The following is a 19628-nucleotide window of genomic DNA, read 5'->3' on the forward strand; positions in this document are numbered from 1 at the left end:
TCCTGCTTAGAGAAAACAGAACACACAAGTGGAATAATTCCTTGTCCTGTTCTTACTTTTGTCCAGTCTGATGCTTTGGTTTTCCTGAGCCAGACACTGTAGCTATGTTTAACTATTCTTCATGTCTAACAGTTCATCAGATTAATAGCCCTCAATTCAGTGTAATTAATTTAGCACCAGCTTTTTAAATCTGGTGTACTACTAAATTAATATTTTAGTGGATTTTCAGACTTTATGATTTTTTAGGAATCAAATTAGCAACACTACTTTGCATGAATTTGTAGAACAGTTTTTGAATATTTTGTTAATTTCTTTTTTAAAACCAGGTCTGTGCTTTCTTCCTGTGTCAATAGACTTCTGTCAGATCAAGTCATACTATTTTTTAAAGCATAATAAAAACCAATGGTGTTAACCTAAAAATTGAGATAGACAAACCATCAGAGAAGGAAGTTAACACGGCATCAGGCAGATATTGTTCTTCCAGTTTCTTCCAACTACAGATGATAAAAACCATTTTCATAACTTGCTGTGCCAAGAAAATTCTATCTGTAGTGAGATATATTACTCCTATCCAAGTGAAAGTCTTCATTTTATCTGGAGAACAGAGAGGAAATGTATTTTCCATTAGAGTGAGGCAGGGGGATCTGTTTTCCTCAAACTACTTGTTTAAAGACTTAACAAAGCTCAGGAGGAGGGGGAAAAAAAATCACATCTACTTCTCTCTGTGAGGACACTTCTGTTTTTTCTTACTGTATAAAGATACATACGAAAACAGGCATGCTGGGTGAAATCCTCAACAAAAACCAGTGTAACTTCACACAGTAAAGCTAATTGATAATCTCTCTTCTGCTCCTTTAGAGTGCATCTGTTCTTACTGTCCCATCCCATATTAAGTCAATAAATATTGTCTTTCTCTACAATGCAGGGAAAGGCTTATGGAAAGTCACAGCCTAGCTCAGTGTAGTAGATAAAGCTGAAGAGCCCCTTTGCTTTCTTTCTTTTATGATCCTTAGCTGTGAGCTCCTTCCTTCAGACATCACAGAAACCTTTCCATAAAACAAAGGCAAAGAATGTGCTTTTCCTGGTTTGATGAATGCATCTTTTTCTTACCAGGACAGCCACTGGTTATTTGTTTTCATATTTAGGGTTATCAAATAGCTGTGGACTGTGTGTAGGATGTGCCCTTTATCAGGGGTGCCAAGTCTGTATTTGGACACAGCCAGAGGTGGCTGCTTAGTGACCTTACTGAATCACTACCCAGGAAGCTGCTCCCACATATAAAGTAAAAGCTAGGAGGAAAAATGATAGGCCCAGAAAGAAGAAACACAGCTTTTAGCACTAGGATGTGGGATTTGTGAGGTTTTTAATCCCCCTTCTTCTTGTGGGATTTTACTAAAACACATTTTAGTGTCTACATGATCAAAGCTTTTGGTACTAACAAAGGTAATCTAAGCATTTGAGAAAAATATTCTTTGTTTCTCATCTGCACAGGTTACATATTTTAAGAATATTTTTTCTCATCTGCATCTTAGAAGACCATATAACTTAGTCAAGACTTTTACCCAGAAATGTTAATTTTTATTTCACAAATATTAGAAATAGTGGTGCAAATACAAATAGATGAAAACCAGTAAGACTGAGTATGAAGTATACCGTTAACTATAGGATCAATGTTTTGCACCTTACTCAAGTAGCATTTATTCTATATAGGGTAAAGAATTAATTCCATGGTGTCCTTCTTTTTAAAAACTGCTACTAAGTGAGCTGTTCACACACAGAGATAAACTGCATGTGAGACAGAAAGAGATGAAATAGTAGTTGAGAATTGTATAATACTCAGCTTATCAATGTAATTACACACGGGTGCTACATTTCAGTATGCTTAAAACAAAGATTATTCCATTAATATTCCACTAGCCAAGGGACTTCCTGGACTTCAAACTATTCTGGCACATTCTGAGTAAATACAGCTGACAGATCATGAATTAAGGATATAAAAATAGTTGAGAAAAATAAAAGAGTAAGTGGCTGATCCAAAGATGATTGAAGTTAATAGAAAGCCTAACACTGATTTTATTTGACTCTTATTAACTCTTGGAGACAGATCTCCCATGATTTACATTAACTCTTATACTGCTTATCAAAGCTAAATTACATTAGATTTTTAAATTGAAGACCTTTACTGTGTAAGTCAAATATATTATATACAAGAGGTCAAATATAAAAGAGAATTAGGGACTTAAATATACTAAAGATGTCATTATTCTGAAAGTTAAACAGACTGTCAATGCTGAGTACATTTACATGGCAGTTTAAAAAATACCCTTGACGAATTTTAAAAGCATTTTGGAAAACAAATGTCACTCAAAAGCCCCTCAGTTTTCTGAAAATGCCGCCAGCAGAATAAACATGAGTAAAGTTAATCTCTTGTGATGTTCCAATGTTAGCCACAGAATGACCACAATTAATAAGTTCACATGACCATTACCTATTCTCTGTTCCTATTTATTTGGTGTCAAAGATAGGAAGGGGGATAGAATCAAATATCTCATTCTGAACTGGGATAGGCAATGTGTCTTAGTGTGTCTTCTTATGTTTTAGTGATGTTTCAGGACATTAGCTTCAGAGCTGCTAAACCATGTCTTTAAATCAAATGAACCTTAGCTAAGTTAAAAGTCACACAACCTACAATTTGAAGGGAAGATTGGAATTTGACTTTAAGGGCAGAATTGATTAGACAAAGAATGTTAACAATTTATTGCTTTGGAAAGGATGAGTTCACCTACCATTTACATACATGAACTGGTACAAGCAAAAAGAAATTATTTTTACACAAAGAAAGAACTACTAACATTAAGGGGAAAATGCAAGAAAACTCATCCCTTTCTGATACTTCTGGATCTGCCCAGGGCTGCAGGCTATCTCTCAGCCATCTGCTCCTTACAGGAGGGGTATTATCTGCTGAAGGCAACTCTTTCCAAACATTCAGCACTTGGCAATACTATAATAGCCCTTTGAAGCTTTGCTGGGAAATTTCTCCCAGCTTCCAAGTTCTGCTCACAGCTTTATTTGGAGTTGTCATCCATGCTCTATCTCTGCACAGACAACAAATACAGCAACATAGATTTAAAGGCTTATTCAGATTTACCTTGCCTTACGCTACACACATGCTTAATGGTACAGCATGAAAGATTCATTTAAGAAAGACTTCCATTTGTACTCTTAGCTACACAGTTGGGAAGAAAAGGTTTATCATTAATTAGATATAGTGGGCAATTTTAGCTCAAGCTTAATCAAACTCTTCTCTAAGTGTTTACATGAGTTTACAAAATCTGGCTAAGAACTTTAGAATGTCAGACCGAGCAAACCCCAAAGCATCACACCTGGGGATTCGTTGTTCAGGACAGCATCCACCTACCCAGCTATCTTCAGCTCTCACCCTCTGCTTCCCCCTGCTTGTACCCTACCATTCACACTAATTACTTATTATTGCAAGGAGCCTACCACAAGTGCTGCCTTTCTTTTAGGTGATCCCCTTATTTACCTTCGAGTTGAGGGTTTGGATACAACTGAAAAAAAAAAGATTTGTTGCTTTTCTAGAAACAGCTACTTTTAAAACTCAAGGTGATCTTTCATTTTCAGTTCACACCTGAGCAGCTATGCACATCTATTTGTACACATTTTGGCAAACACTGCTGGTTGTTCTTCTTAGCTTAGTTACCAAAAAAAAGTCTTTAATCAACCTGCTAATCTCTTGGCTGCTGCTCACTCCGGACTGTTCCCCTAAATGCAGTGTGAGATAATGACATCTTGTTAAATAACGTATAGACATGTACTTTGTATACATTAAGTTAATGATCTGAGGTGTACTGCTACAAACATCCCACTGGCATGTTAGTAGAAGTGTCAGATGACAAAGTTGCTATGTTGGCTGCGTTTGTGAGAAAATTCCCTTTTTTCCCTTGGACGTTTTTTTCTGGGATTCTTATTACCCATACACACATGCTGGAGCTGTACAGTCATGAACTTATGCAGATAACCCTTAACCCAGAACAATCTAGTTGCAGATCCAAGAACTTAGCATCAGCAGAGCCACCTTCTTTGTTATCTGAATTTTTACCTCTATTTTCAGCATTGCCCAAGTTGTGTTCCTTGTCATCCAACACATCTTTTTTCTTCAATTTATCACTGTGCTTTTCCCTGCCTTAAGAGACAGTCATGAGTCAGCAAAAGCACTTATGCTCAGGCTTTGTTCAAATAATTAATTTAATTTATTCATAGACAGGACTTTAGAATCCACCTTAAAATAAATATATATTTAAAAGCTTCCAAACAGTCTGACATTACTAAACTCTAAGTTAGCTTTGGAATAATTTTCAAAACCAACATTAAATCTTTCTTTGTTCATTGTTAATCATAAAATCCCCTGGGAAATGCTGCTTTGTGCTGCAGCATCTAAATGCTCCCTAGAATTGATATTTCTTTCTGCCATGGTTTCAGTAGAATATTAAGCAATGACTTGGACTACATAACCATGAGAGTATCTTAAATTCTTCATTCAACACTCTTGGGTTTCCTCACAAACATGCTGCTTTTTAATAGTATACAGATACAAAATTTCAGTTTGACTTCACATTCCATTGTAAATGAAAGAGGTGTTTTCAGTAGTGCAACACAATTTTACCTAGCCTATTATTTCTTTAATTGAAGTAAATTAAGTAATTAAATATGGAAATTACTGACAGAAACTATCTGAAATTTAACCTGTTGGAAAGCCTTATTCTCCTATTATAAGCCTGAGACTGTCCTAGAATTACTTTAGTTCTCCATAAATTCACTGTCACTGACACAACTCTGTTACCATGAGTGCCAAGTACTACTTTGGCAAGTTGACAGCTCTTTTAACCATAATATGCTCTATCTCTGCTGTCACTGTGAGGCTACAAGACTGATAGTAGCAGAGGGAGCTGGCAGAGGAAAACCAGTCTAGAAAAGATGAAAGGTGCCTGTGCTCCAGCAGCCATTATTGCCTCCTCTTTCTATCCCCGAATGATCCATGATAAAAGGTGTTAATCCTCCGTAAATACCACTCTATCATGACTAGCAGGGGTCAAAAAGTAGCACAATGTATACTTTTATCATATCTCATATCTCTCTTTCTATGTCTTGACTTTGTAACTAGTTTTGTAAAATAACTCTTTCAATCATCATTTTTTCTTTATAAACTTGTGGTTTGGGGAAAAAAAGAGAAGCCCGAACTAATGTCAGTCATATGCATTAGCTCAGGATAAAAGTTTGTCGTATTTGCTGACAAATAACTGAGAGAGTTGAGTAAACAATCAAGAAAACATTGTTAAAATCTCCCTGAATTTTTAGGACAAAAGTATCTTCCTTAGACAACTGAGAGGAATTCAAGACACCAGATTCAATTCTCAGGCTGTGCAGGCGATTCCTTTTAAAAACTCACTGCCATGGAGCTGAACTGTTTCTTGCAATGAAGAAGCTCAAGGTATGTGAGCAAAGGATGACTGAGGTTACCCCAACAATGCTGCTCTGCCTCTGCCTTGACTCCAAGCCCTGACACCTCTTCCTGCAGGGAAAGCTGCCCTGCAAAGAACCATCCAGGGCAGTACCCCATGGAAGCAGTCTTTGCTGACATTGTAGCCTGGCAGATGTTCAGTGGATGGCAGTAAGGTGTGTTTTAGTGTCATCAACTTTGATTTTTTAGACTTAGGCCTACACATGCTACAGATTGTGAAACATTTCTGTGGACTGCTGCATTGTTTGGTGTGTGCAAAGGAGTTCAGTGACGGCAGTGGAAAATAGCAGCACTGACAAATCTTAAATGCTGGGATTTGTCCTGCTCTTTGTCCTCTGGCAGACATCTCTGAAGAGGAGCATCTCTTAGCAAATTTTGAAGCTTTGGCTCTTGGAACTGTTAAATATTTGCTAAACTCAGGCTGCATTAGTGGTAATGAAGGTTACATATAGTAAAGTTTAAAGAAATACAAAACACTCTTGGTGGCCTATTAAGGACCAATTTGAACCCAGCTCCTCTTCAGCATTTTACTGTACATCAGAAAAAAATACCGTTCTGGGTTGGAGGACTAGAGGACAACGCTCATGATGGTGATCTGCTTTGGTTCTGTTTGCACCTCTCTGGGATATGGACACAGAGCCCTCGACAAGAACCAAGGACGGTTTCGTTCGTGTTCTTGCAGCGAATCCCCACGAGGGAGCCTCAGGGGCAGGAGACGCCACAGCTGCCGGGCTACAGCGGCGGCCCCAGAGCCGGGACGGGGCACGGACGCCCCCGCGGGGACCCCGGCGGGGCCGTGCCGTGCCGTGCCGTGCCGTGCCGTGCCGGGCAGGGGGCGGGCCGAGGCCCCGAGGGAGGGGCTGCGCGGAGGAGCGCGGTGGGCGCGGAGCGGCCGCAGGCACGGGGGCGGCGGGCTCGGAGCGGAGCGGAGCGGAGCGATGCCCGCGGCCGCAGCCCCGCGCCTCTGGCTCGGCGCGGCCGTGCTGGGCTGGCTGGCGGCGGCCGGGGCCCGCCGCAGAGGTAAGGGACCCCGGCACCGGGAGGGCCGGTGACCCGCCGGAGGGCCGGGGCGGGCGGCGGCTGCGGGGCGCGCCCAGGTACGCTGGGACGGCTGAGCTCTGTACCTGCCGGGCATGAGCTGCCCTTCCCCGCGGCGACGTGGGGAAAACCTGCCCAGGGGAACTCCGAGAGCGGGGCTGCGCTCTCCTCTGTTGGTCTCCCACCCTCTCTCCTTGTGCCTTGGCACGTCCGTACCTGGGACCTCTGCTAAACCCGTGGGATAGCTTCAAATTTCGGATGGAAAATCCACATCGAGTAGTAGATATTGCAAAATATGTATTGCAATGAGAACTACTAGAAAACGTTCTGCAAACATATGTTTTACACTTTCATAAAGGTTACGTGATTATTTACTAGCTTTGCAAAGCATCTCATAGGGTGTGAACAGAAGTGGCTGAAAAGTTTTTTAACATCCAGTCTGATGAGGTTATTTGTAAAGATGTATTAATTTGTGCGTGTTTTCTTCATTGGTCCATGAATTGGAATCACCGTGTTCCTGTTCCATGAAATTGCAATAGTGTCATTGCTACAGCATTTTTGATCATGTTCTTTTTATAGGTCTCATCAAAGAAAATGGCATTTTTTACAGTAATTTTTATGTTTTCCTTTAAAAGTATTACTTGAAAAAGTTGTTCCAGGATAACTTCTTCCAAAAAGTGAGCTTTTTACTTTTTTCTATTTTATTATTTTGGAAGAGTTTAGATCCAGAAATACTTTTGTTAAATTCAGTCATAGTTCTGATTTCTGCCTTGGGATGCTGCATCCTTTGCAGTCAGTAGATGCAAGAAAAAACACATTCATGTTCACAGTGGGCACTTACTAAAAACACTGTTAGTTTATCCTGCAGCCTTTGGGCAGCAGGACATATACACTAATAAGCTACTTGTACCTAAGGAACCGGATTGCATGTGCTGCCACTCTACCCTTGCCTGTCTGTGCTCTGCTCTGACTCCTTTTGTCTTCTCTACTCCAGTTTGTACCCAGCAGTCCTCAGTTCCTTGCTGTTCCTTTGGGTTGGAAGCATTCTGGCTGGACAGGTAGAAAATCATTGACCCCTCTTTGCACATGGATGGAATAGAGATGTGAACAGGAAGTTGTGGAACTCATTTTCCACCCCAGTGCCTCAGAGATAATAATCAGGAGCCACTTCATATCTTTTTGTGGCAAATGAGCTCCTGTGTTGACCTCAGAAACCTCTTTGATTTTTGGTTAAGGTGTTCAGAGGTATTATGTGACTCAGTTTACAGTAGCCATGGTAGAAACTTCAACGTGTTTGCAGAGATTTCATCTGTGTCTCTCCCCAAAGGCTCATCCTCTAGCACAAGTCTATCCATGTGTTTAAGATGTTGCATTTTAGGTTCACATTTCTCAGTATCCATCAGGACCAAGGAAGTCTGGGATGGATCAAAGCAAAGCTCACTGCACTAATCTTGAAGACAGTCAGGAAAAAGCAAATATGGAATCAAATTATTCCTGGTGTGCAGATAGACAAAATGAAGAAAGGTAGAGAGCCTTGAGCAGTGTATATATATAAGGTGTTTGTGGAAAGGAGCACAGAATATGATAAAATAAAGTAAACTCAGAGTTAAAACTTTACACAAACAAGTCTCTCCTAGTAATCTATTGACAACCTTTTGTGTGTATCTCCTCTAGTTTAAGTGAAAACATGGGTGTACAATCTACAAAAGAGACTGGCTATCATGATCTTATTTCTCAAGTATTCATGTATTTTATAATTGGATTTTCACTATTCTCTAGCAAATATTTAAAATGAAAGTTGTTAAATCACTAATACATTTAAACATCCATAAAATAATTTTGAAAAATATTTCCACATATATGGAAAGTTTTTTTGTCAGGAACAATCATGAGTAAATGCCAAATTTTGTTCAAACTTAAATGAGTTTTCTGTTTCATGTCAGAATATGTGAGGTTTTTTGTTATTGTGGATGAAGTTAAGTCACCAGTAGCACAGAAATATTCCCCTAATTTAATGTTCCTCACATCCTGGACAGAGCTGGTGGGTAAGCCTGCACTTTCCATAGCACTTTAAAGCTATCAGAACCTGTTTTCAGTTCCTTATAATTTTGTTAGATCTGAATCATGGGGAAGCCTACAAGAAAGAGGGAGAAAAATTATTTACAAGGGTGTGTAGTAACAGGGCAAGTGGTGATGATTTCAAACTGAAAGAGAATAGGTTTAAATTAGATATTAGAAAAATATTCTTTACTGTGAGGGTGATGAGGCACTGGAACAGGTTGCCCAGAGAAGCTGTGGCTGCCCCATCCATGTAAATGTTCAAGGTCAGCTTAAACAGAGTTCTGAGCAACCTGGTCTACTGAAAGGTCTCCCTGCTTGTTCCTGGAAGATGGAACTATATGATCATTAAAGTCCCTCCCAACCCAAACTACTCTATAAAATTGCTGGGTGTTAGACACAGGCAAAGCTTTTCCGGAGCATTTCAGCAAAGTCAATATCCATCATTCTGAGAATAATATTTGAAAGAATGCTTATATCAAAATCTGGTTTTACTTAAGGCATCCTGAATAAGGAAATAATTATTTCAGTGGTAAACATAGCCAGCTCCCTCTTAATTGCTTTTGTTGGAGCAGATCTGTCATGCAGGGGTAACATTTTTGTAGAGATCATGATATTAATTTTTTGTTTGTCTATCCATAAATACAATAACTATTTTTTCTGCTGTTGCTGAAGTTAGGCAGCACTTCAGTTACACTCAGGTGTGTAAAAAAGTTTTTTTTTATTTGTCTAACTGATGATGACAGATATTTTCAGTTGTTCCTCAGAATGAAAAATAAAAAAAATCAGTGTTACACAACATAAGATTTCCAAACAATAACTATGGCAATATTAGCCTACTTCTAGAAAGGAGAAAAGGATACACTGGGTTCATAAAGAGCTGGATGGCCTTTTAAAGTGATGTGCATAATAATAAGAAACTTATAATTTGATCTTTAGTAGGATTTATAACCCTATTACAAGTGGCTACAGTCAGCTGTTTTAGAGATCTATCAAATGATGATCTAATTAAACTGTGGAGGAAAAGAAAATAAAGACTTGTCTTATGTCTAGCCTGATATATTAATGTAGAAGATAACAGATATTAATTGTTTCAGGAGTGATTCAGTTACAGGAAAGAAAACTAATGAGGGTGCTGTATGAAAGGGAGAATTCCAGTAAAAAATAGAGGACAGGAAGAAACTTTCATCATGGTTCGTAAACTGCTTGTGCTGTAGCTTGCTTGGAAAACATTTCAATAACACACATGACTGACCTGTGATTCTTCAAGGGCTTTTCTCTAAATTCCAGTGAAGGGTAAGTTCCCTGTAAGGTCAAATTGTATGGACATGTAGTAGCCCACAGGCTACTACAGGAAACTCAGGAACACAGTGGTGGCACAGTCAATCACACTGACTTCCAGCTGCCCTTAGAGGATAGAAGATAAAGCTATTGTTACCTGCCTGGGTAGCCTAAAGCCATATCAGATTAAATCTTTAGTCTTTGAAAGACTGTAGGATTCTCATACTGTGCTGAGAAAGATAAAGTGTATTCTTTCACTAGGGCATCTTCTCCATTTAAAGGTGGGGAATTACCTGATTTTGAAACTGTTTTATAATTGTGGTTATCTAGAATGACATGAAAAATGTGGAAAATAGTAAACTATCTTATATTAATAAACCAAAATGTTTCTAATCAGTGACACAATTATACCATGCAAAAAATGCAATAAATACAGACAAACCTGGGACCAAAAGCTGGAGCATTCATATTCAAAATGTAACATTAGAGAGCTTTCCTGCATCTTTAAATTCAACAATAGCATAATGAAGGCAAAAATTAAGATTCACTGTATCACTCAATATAACCCAAAATTCTGGTAAAATAATTAATTAGCATCAGTTGGTGTCCATTTTTAAAAGTAAGGTAAATAGATAGGTATACTTTTCATGTCACTTATATATAAATGTTCCCTTACTTTATTTTTCCATTCTTTCACTTCTCAAGCACATTCCTGAACAAGAATTACTATTCAGTATGTTGCATGTAAATATGCTGTTAGCCAGAACTTTTGTTGACACTGTCTTGGACAGAAGTCAATTCATGTGCCAGATCAGACTCAGAAGCTCTGGCATTCTGCTTTATTGCTAAATGAGTTTGCATTAAAAAAAATTAAAAAACCAACCAACCAAACAAAAAAAACCCAAACAAACAAAAAAAATTGTGATAAAGACTGATTTGGATTCTGATCATTTTATCGATCAGAAAATTTGAGAAATTTTTCGAGGCCACAAGGTTACTTAGATGTCAAAAAAGGTGTTTGGCAGTTGTGTTTCTTTATTATAATTTAGTATGTCATTCATGTAAATTGACTTAAAATGTGTAATCAAGTATCTACCCATTTTAATAAACACTTTTGCTATGTTCTGCATGTATATATGCAAACTGCATGCAACTATCCAACTATCTCTCATGCATTTGAGGGAATTACTAATTTCATGCAGAGGAGCTCTGCAAAGTGGTAATCTATTCTGAAAAGACCTTTGGATAAGCCTTCTTCCTGAGGTATGTTTTTTATATTTTTATATATCTGACGCTTCATTTTTGTTCAGGTTTCATAAATATCAGTAGAACTAGAAAATCAAAATCCAGATAAAATTTGTATAAACTTATGCCTTCCGACTTGTTTTGCATCCAGGGTAAATGCCTATGTGGTTATTACTGCATTTATTGTCCACTAAAAGAGAGAAAGTTATGACATGATGAATTCTGTTAAATTTCAAGAGTGCTAACGTGAAAAGTTCTTGTTACTAAAACTTCAATATATTCTTTCATAAAATTAGTTTTGCATAATATTGCAATATATCCTTATTTTCCTTTAAAAATGCTTAACATCTTTTCTAAAATACTTGTTAGGCATTCCATCTTGATACTCGAAATGCTCTTGCTCCACAGTTCTAGAATGCTCCCCTGGTGGACATCAGGTCCTGCAGAGCCCTTACCGAAGCGTGGATTTTGATTCATCCCACCTCCAGCAATCAGCTATTCAGGATTTAATCTGTGACCATTCCCTAACACCAGGATGGTATCGCTTCATGATTTTTGATAAGCCTGCTGAGATGCCAACCAAGTGCGTGGAGGTATTGTTAGAAATCCTTTCATTCTGAGAAATAGATATTTTGGTGAAGAATTTTTCACTAGGATAGATATAAAACAGAGTATGATTATGGGGACTGATGTGGAACAATACAAAGTTTCTATCTTCTCTAAATACTTGAATATATTAAAATGTGTTAACTGGAAAATTAAGTCTTAAGTAGTGGACATTTTACACTGAATGGACAATAGCAGAGGATGATAAATCCCTTTTAGAGCACTCAAAAACTGTAATTTCCACTCAGTGCTAAAGAAATTTTCTCAGTAGCAGCATAGGAGGACTGTCATGTTGTAAAGCTGGAACTGTGCAATGGTCAGTGTGTTAGGAAGGCCGTGAGAGAGCAGTATAAAGATTTGCAGCCACATGAACCCAGTAATTGTGGACATGATGGCTTTTAAAGTCATCATGTCACAGAAAAGAGATTACTTCTAAAATCACTTGACCTAACAGAGCTAATTGAATATTAGTTGCCTTGTCATCTGCAAGCCTCCAGACTCAAGAGTTGCTTGAAATATTTAATACTTCAGATGACTAATTCTTTATTTCAGAGCTTATTTGTAGCTTATTTTGGAGCTCTGTTATATTCTAAGGAGATACATCTTTTTTAAAACATTTCCTTCCTTAAAAAACCTAAAAATGTCATTAGACTATTGTAGCCTTGATTTTTCTAATGAATTGAAATTTCCTTGTCACAGTCTTGTCACAATAAGCTAAAATCCCATCAATTGTGTTCTTTTAAATGAATACAAATCAAAGTTAAAACATTCTAATGCATCAGCTGCCCACATCTCTTAGGTTATCTGAGCCTTCAGGTGATGGCAAAGGACAGATAAAAGGTGACAGCGTTAACACCTTTAATTGATGCTCAGTGTGCTTCTGCTCTACACTGCATTTGCTGTGTCTGATAGCATCCACACAGTCACTGAGGGTGGTTAATGGTGCAAAGCAGCTCACTAAGCCATAACACAACTGTGAGCTTTTCTGAGCAAAACTCAGATGTGGCTTCCAGTACTTTAGGCACTAAATTATAGCCTGTCTTTAGAAACAAATACAAATTCACTAGGTTCAAGTCAAGGACTAAAGTCTCTTTTGTGTGCATTTATATTCAGCCTTGAGGAGGAAAGTCAGCAATCCCTCTGTTACACTGGCTCAACGTTGCTAAAAGCTTGTGCGAGAAATTAATTACATATGCACCTCTCATTAAAGCACAGCAACAGTTTGATGTGGCATTAACCATTTCCTGATGTTTTCCTCTTGTGCTGAAGATGAATCACTGTGGGACTCAAGCCCCTGTCTGGTTGTCTCTGGGGGAGTCAGAATCCATGCCTCAGCCTGGTGAGATCACGCAGTTAACAGCTTGTGCTACGTGGCAGTTTTTCTTCAGCACTTCAAAAGACTGTTGTCTTTTCCGAATCCCCGTCAGGGTGAGGAACTGTGGAGATTTCTTTGTTTACTTTCTGCAGCCCACCCAAGGATGCATGGGGTATTGTGCAGAAGGTGAGAAAATGCATGTTCTAACTCAGCTAAGTGTGTGTGTTTTTCTGATCTATATCTGTCTGATATTTGGGAGTGGAAATGTCAGGAAATAGTCATGCTAAAATTTCTTGCAATCCTTGTGTTTAATATTAATAGGAGAAATCTGAAATTATGAGGTGGGTTCACTTCACACCTCTTTAACTTACATGTAGCATTTGACTAATTTTCAAAGACCAGAAACTTAGGAATTGAAATTTTTCATACAATGAGGTGGGGTTATAAGACACATCTAGAAGTCAAAATTCAGTGTACCAAAATTCAGTGTAATTCATGGCACTCAGACTGTCCAAATAGCCATTACTGAACATATGTAGAATTTTGTATCAGAATAAATTGTGTCTTAAGAACTTGAGCAAACTGTGTTTATATCAATTATTATTTAGCACTGTTAGGAATATTTTTCTTGTTGTAATTCTTATCATCATTCTGGAGTGTATACATGTTGTTGCTAGAAGAAAATTCAACACAGAAATGCTCTATTGATACACATTTTATTAGTTCTATGAGAAAGCAGACCCTTTGCAATGTCTCCTATTGCCGTGAGTGCTTGTGCTGCAGAAGTATTTTGGTGTTCACAGCTCAAAACTTAAGTATTTCATTATCATACAGATTTTTCAGATAAGCAAGCCAGGGTTAATTCCTTACAGTTATAAATACTGTGAAACAGTGACAAATTGATGTAGTAGGAAATTCTTGCTAGCTCATGTAACACACCATTATGAAAATACTAGCAGTATTTTCATGCATTGTATGCTGTATTGCTTGGAGTCATATTCTCTGTTACTGAGTACTTTCAAAAGCTTAGTAGCAAATCTGTCAGTGGGCTTTCTGGTGCCTTGTTGGCCCATCATTATACCTTTAGATCCAATTGTCCAGACATTCTTCAAGGGGTTCAGCAAGCCTGTTTGCCTGAAACAATGAAGAAATCCTGCACAATAGAACTTGAATTTGCATTGGATCTTGGTACATGGTGAGCAAAGAAGATGTAAAACCACAGCTAGACAGCAAGTTAGCAAATTTTTACTACCTCAAAATAAAGCAGGCAAAAAGCATAACTCTTATTTGCCTCTAGTGAACACTGTAAATCTGAAACACATTTTGAGTTCAAATGCACATATCTAAGATGATGTTGTCATGTGAAGTACATAGTACTGTTGTACTGCTTTCCATATCTAGGTTACCATGTGGCCAGTGTTTTTTGCTTTTAAGACTTGACAGCTGTAAATACCTGATGCAAATTTTCTATCTGTCTAAGGAATGCTAAGGAATTTAAACATTATTCCACCACTGAAGCAGGGAACAGTAAAGCCTTCTCTTCATTCTTTCTGGTGAATGGGATTTCCAGTGTTACTGCTCCCCTTCTGATGTAGTTTGGGTAGAGTGACTAACTGACATTTTCATGTTTAAGTCAAGTTCCACTTATTTTTTATAGCATTCAAAATACAAAACAATAGCAGTGCACAAGCACTTTTTATTAGCTTCTGTAAGAAAGGTGATTTTTTTTCAAAACAGATCTGCACTGAATTTTGCTGTCCAGAGTTACAGTTAAAAAATAAATGTTCAGATGTGAATTTGGAGAGGCAAAATATGTATTAAAGAGAATAGCTTTTTATTCACTGGCAATATGTTAAAGAGAATAGCTTTTTATTCACTGGCAATATGTATAAGTATTGGCTGAGCACATCAGCAGTAAAAGTTATAGAGGTGGTAGAATGTTCTGTATTCTTCCTCCTAGATGATTTTCAGCACAAGACATTGTGCAAGTTGCTGTCATAACTATACATGGATCAGATTACTTCTATTCTGAAAATTTGCACTTCAACTAGTGTTTTGTGACATTTGGTCTCTTATCTAAGAGCACTGCTGTCTGTATGTGTGTGAATATAAAATGTAAAAATACTTTATAGTTATTTCAGATGTAAGGCCACAGACCTGTGATCCTGAGGGAACGGAAATTGAAGGCATTTGTAGCAGTGAGTATTTTGTTTTGATTTTCCAGGTTTTCTGTGCATCTGTGACCCAATAATGTCAGCATTTAGTGATATTCTGCCTTTAATAAAAACGGGTTCATTTTATCAACAGTATTGCTTGGTTTGTTGCAAAATGAGCAGTTTGGAGGTAATTTCAGACAAACTTGGATTACAAAAGTTCTTTCTCAGAATATTTTGAGTAGGTATCAAAATGTCAAAAAGTAACTGTAATGATGCTGAATGATTCTTCAGGAGTAAAATATAAGATGAATCCACAAATCATATTGTTGCTTATTCTGTTCCTTTCTAAATAGCCTTTCTCTTTTTTCCTTTTTTCTTTTCCTTTTCCCCACTTTCTTCGTAAGTAGTGAAATTATTCTTCTGTAAGGCACATTCCTTTGCATACTGCTCTCTCCTGCCTGGTAAAATGATTAATTGCATTTTATTATCTTGTTTATGTTTTTGGTTTAGGTTTATTTTGGATTGTTTTTTTTTCCCTCTTTAGCACCTTCCTGTTGTCTAGAATGTATTCAAAAGCTCATAGAGAGTTTTTTCTCCATTTAATAATTAGCGGGAAGATACATATTTTTCTTTGATTCTCTTAAGAAATTACGTAGTATTTCCACATATGAAAAAGGCAAATATTATTAGTATATTATTTGGCAAAAAATATGTCAATGTCATTGTATCCAATACTGATTTTGAGCAGAATAAAAAGCAGAGAACATGCTTCTGTTTGACTAGGTAACCGGGCTCCTACATCATCTCCATCTGTGTCACCACCACTTCCATCTGTTCCTGAAGTTGTAGCAGAGATGATCAAAGGCAGCATCTACCTAAGGTGTACCTTTGGCATTCCTTTCGCCAACAGCTCTGTTGGATTCATTGTAACTTGGTCAAGACTTTCTCCCGATGGTGTCAAAGAAGAACTTACACATGAAACAGCAGTTCATACCTTCTCACTTCTAGAACTAGATGGGATAAACGTCAGACTTGGAGACAGAGTATGTTAAAACATTATTGTGATTTCTTTGTATATTTGTAAATATGGCTCAGTAGACACTAACAGCTTTTAGAGAGAGATTCAGCACCTTCCTGTGTAATTTTTCTTGTCAGAAGCCTACTTCCCATATGAGTATGTAAATATCACAGAAATACAACTACCACTGCCTCTGAAGTTTTGAGACTGATTGTCTCAATACAGTGCAGTGTCCCTCCAGGAAAAGTTATTATTCAAATAATGTAAATTAAGAGGATTTTTGGATGCCACTGCATATCACTGAGAGGCTGTAAGAGCCAGAGGTTGTGAAAAGCTGTGTTGTTGATTCATTAGATGTATATTTTTTCTCTGGATGAACTGCTGTTTATCGTTTTTGTGTCTAGGATTTACATTTTACTCTCTGCCATCAAAAGCAGTGTGGTGCCTTGTCTTCCCTTGTACCAGAATGAAGACTAGGGTCTCATAGTAACTTTGAGGAGCTGAAGCATTGGAAAGTCAATACATCTTTTACCTATATATACCAAAATACAGGTTAATTTTTCCCAGAGAAAATAAAAACAAAAAAAACATGGTTGGTATGCATACGTATGTTCAAGCCAAAGCCAGCCTGCCTGGAACGCTTATGGACAGGAATAGCAATTTTTATTCCCTGTTACTATCTCTAATTAAATTTCATTGGTTGTAGAAATGCTCCAGAAAAGATTTTTAAAGTATTCATTGAATATGATTTGAATGGAGACATTAGTTGTAGAGATCTCTACACCACTGGTAGAATATGCCAGGAAAAGGCTCTAGGATGCTCAGTCTGTTTCTGTTTTTTTTTTTCTTTAGCAGTATTTACCTATTACCACTGGCAACTGGTGCAACCAGAAGACTGGCCATGATGAATCATTGAACTGACCATGGTGGTCAAGTTTTGTCTTCTTGTGACCACTTCATGCCAAAAATGTATTCTGTTATTCTGGTTTTATCCTACAGGTCTACTGTAGCAGTTCTTCTTTTTTCATGGAGAAGCCAGATATACAAAGTTCTTCAGTTGAGAGCAAGGAATTTTTTGCTGGAATTAAGGTAACTTTGTATAAACATAATATGGTAGGAATTTTTGAGTAGTGCTACAGCAGTCAGTCCTTTGACTAGAAGGCACTTAAAATGTATAAACCATTAATAGAGCCTGCTGTCGGCTTAGGTAGACTTAAATTTGTCCAAAAGCAGGAGAATCACAGTGGTTTGTGTGCTTCCCACCTATCCAAGGTGCAGGAAGGCTGAGCTGAGCCCTTGCACACACAGTGCAGGTCTTGGTTTCCAGCGCTGGAGCCGACTGCTGCTCTGCTCACAAAGTTTGAGGCACAGCCTGAGCCAGCCTGGCCTGGCCTTGGAGGAGGGTAGCTGGGAGGTGGGCTGTGCTCTGCTGCTTGGTCACAGGCTAAGCATGAAAACTAGTTCTAGTTCCTGCTGTGGATAGAGCTACAGGGAACCATTTGCTGGCCAAGAATGGGACCCCAGTCCCGGAAAGACAAGACTGCATGTCATTAATTACAGATTGGGTGTAGTCCTGCTGACTTAGCCTGAACCTGTTCCTGTAGGATCGGGGCCCAGATTTCTCTCACGGCAGTGCAGGGTGCCCTGCAAATAGGAATTGTGCTCTGTTTCCCTGTGAGGCTGCATTCAGGACCCCACCCATCCTACCAAGCTGAGCTGTAGACCCCTGTTACTATCTCTAATTGAGTCTCTGATTATACATTTTTGGTGATCCATACGGTGAGCTTGCGGAGAAGAGTCCCAGGAGAAATATGGTGCTTCCAAATTCCTTCAGAATGGTTACCTCTAGGTAGCTTCCCACTTCCTTTCACCCCCCCACCCACTGTCCACTTTGACAGTACACAAAGCTGTTCTTATCTTTGCTTCCAAGGGTTACTAATTTTTGTGATGAAAATGTTGTTTGCTAACTCCCTCCTTTCTACCTAGCCCTTTGTCTGGCCTTTTCCTTATCCTTGCCCCTTTACCCACCTCTTCAAGACCATGGCTGCTGTGTCTGCATCTTTTCCTCAATATCCTGCTGCTCCATAACCCATGTAAATAAGCACTCCTAGCTGATTAGGAAGCAGTGCTGCTGTTTACTCACAAAGATTGCATTTTTAAGCACAATTTCTTCTGTGCTAGATACATCCAGAAACATATGATATATCAGAAGATGGGAGGGAATACAGACTGACAATAGAAAGTAGCATTCCTATTCCTTGTCCTGAATTTAGCCAACTAAAAAGTGACTGCAAAATCTCACTAACATTAAACAGTGTTGATGAAGGTAAGTATTATGATGATTTTGTTACATTTTGTATATTTAATTATATTTTTGTATATTTTTATAAATACTCTGCTAGTTTCCTTCAGAGAAGTTGTTACACTGTAAAATACTTCCTGAAATGTTAAAGTATTCAGAATCTGTATGATACTGCTGAAAATATGAAAGAATTTCTTGTTGGAGTTTGCAGATGTTTTGATAGACACTGATAATCAGAGCCATATTCTTTAACTTGAATAGACAGAATATTGTAATAATTATAAAGTTTATAATTCAGGTAATTTTGTTTACCTGTTGAATTTCAAGTATTATATATAGTCACAAAGTCATCATTTTTTACTCTTATAGCCATTTTCTGTAATATTTTCTCAAGCACTAACCCTGTGAACCAGAAGGAGGAGCCTTGCCTATGCATACAATGATTTTTTTTCCCCTTATCAAACCTATCAAGATTTCCATTTGTCTATCAAACTGGGGAATGCAAAAACATTGTCTCAGCTGTATGTATGATGTAGAGAGGAGGTTTTCTGCATGACCAAACCAAACCCAAGAAAAATGCATAATTATTTTAATTTTTGAAAGAATTTGTAAATAAGTTAGTATCTATATTAACAGTAGTATGGAGAATGTGGCTTATTTAGAGGATGAACTCACTGATGATGCATTTTCTTTAAAACAGGTAAAGAGCAGTTAGGTCTAAACTTGGCTCTTTCTTCTTGTCATGTGGATCTTCTCCAGAAATCCTGCAATGATGGAATCTGTAGTCAAGCTGTAATTTATTTCAGTGCTGTGACAGACTTCATGCAGGATGGAGACAGGATTACCAGAATTGCAGTTGAACCTATATCCAGTGAGAATTTCCTGTGGAATGGCTATGTTCCAGAAAGCACACAGGTAGAAAATCTTCGTGTTAAGATCTGTAAACTGTCCAGAAGCATGACTGGTGTTAGTGAAGCTTTTATTTCAGTTGTGACTTGCTGATTCACACCAAGATTTCTAAGTGGTTGGTTTTAGTTGATTTATTTTTTCTTGAAATTCCATGTGCTCAT

At 38.0% G+C, this 19628-nt stretch overlaps 1 protein-coding gene across 1 annotated transcript in view; it reads left to right on the forward strand.

The window, feature by feature from the left end:
- The first annotated feature begins 11574 nt into the window (after positions 1-11574).
- Positions 11575-19628, forward strand: part of VWDE (von Willebrand factor D and EGF domains) — a 33183-nt gene continuing 25129 nt past the window's right edge. Inside the window, exons 1-7 of the mRNA XM_077782559.1 lie at positions 11575-11754; positions 13037-13268; positions 15215-15280; positions 16022-16281; positions 17256-17345; positions 18438-18582; positions 19259-19473. Of these exons, the coding sequence (XP_077638685.1) occupies positions 11710-11754; positions 13037-13268; positions 15215-15280; positions 16022-16281; positions 17256-17345; positions 18438-18582; positions 19259-19473 (1053 nt within the window). The 5' untranslated portion in view covers positions 11575-11709. The remainder of the gene's footprint in view (positions 11755-13036; positions 13269-15214; positions 15281-16021; positions 16282-17255; positions 17346-18437; positions 18583-19258; positions 19474-19628) is intronic.

The sequence above is a fragment of the Lonchura striata genome, chromosome 1 (genome assembly GCF_046129695.1).
Source record: "Lonchura striata isolate bLonStr1 chromosome 1, bLonStr1.mat, whole genome shotgun sequence".
NCBI classification, from domain to species: Eukaryota; Metazoa; Chordata; class Aves; order Passeriformes; family Estrildidae; genus Lonchura; species Lonchura striata.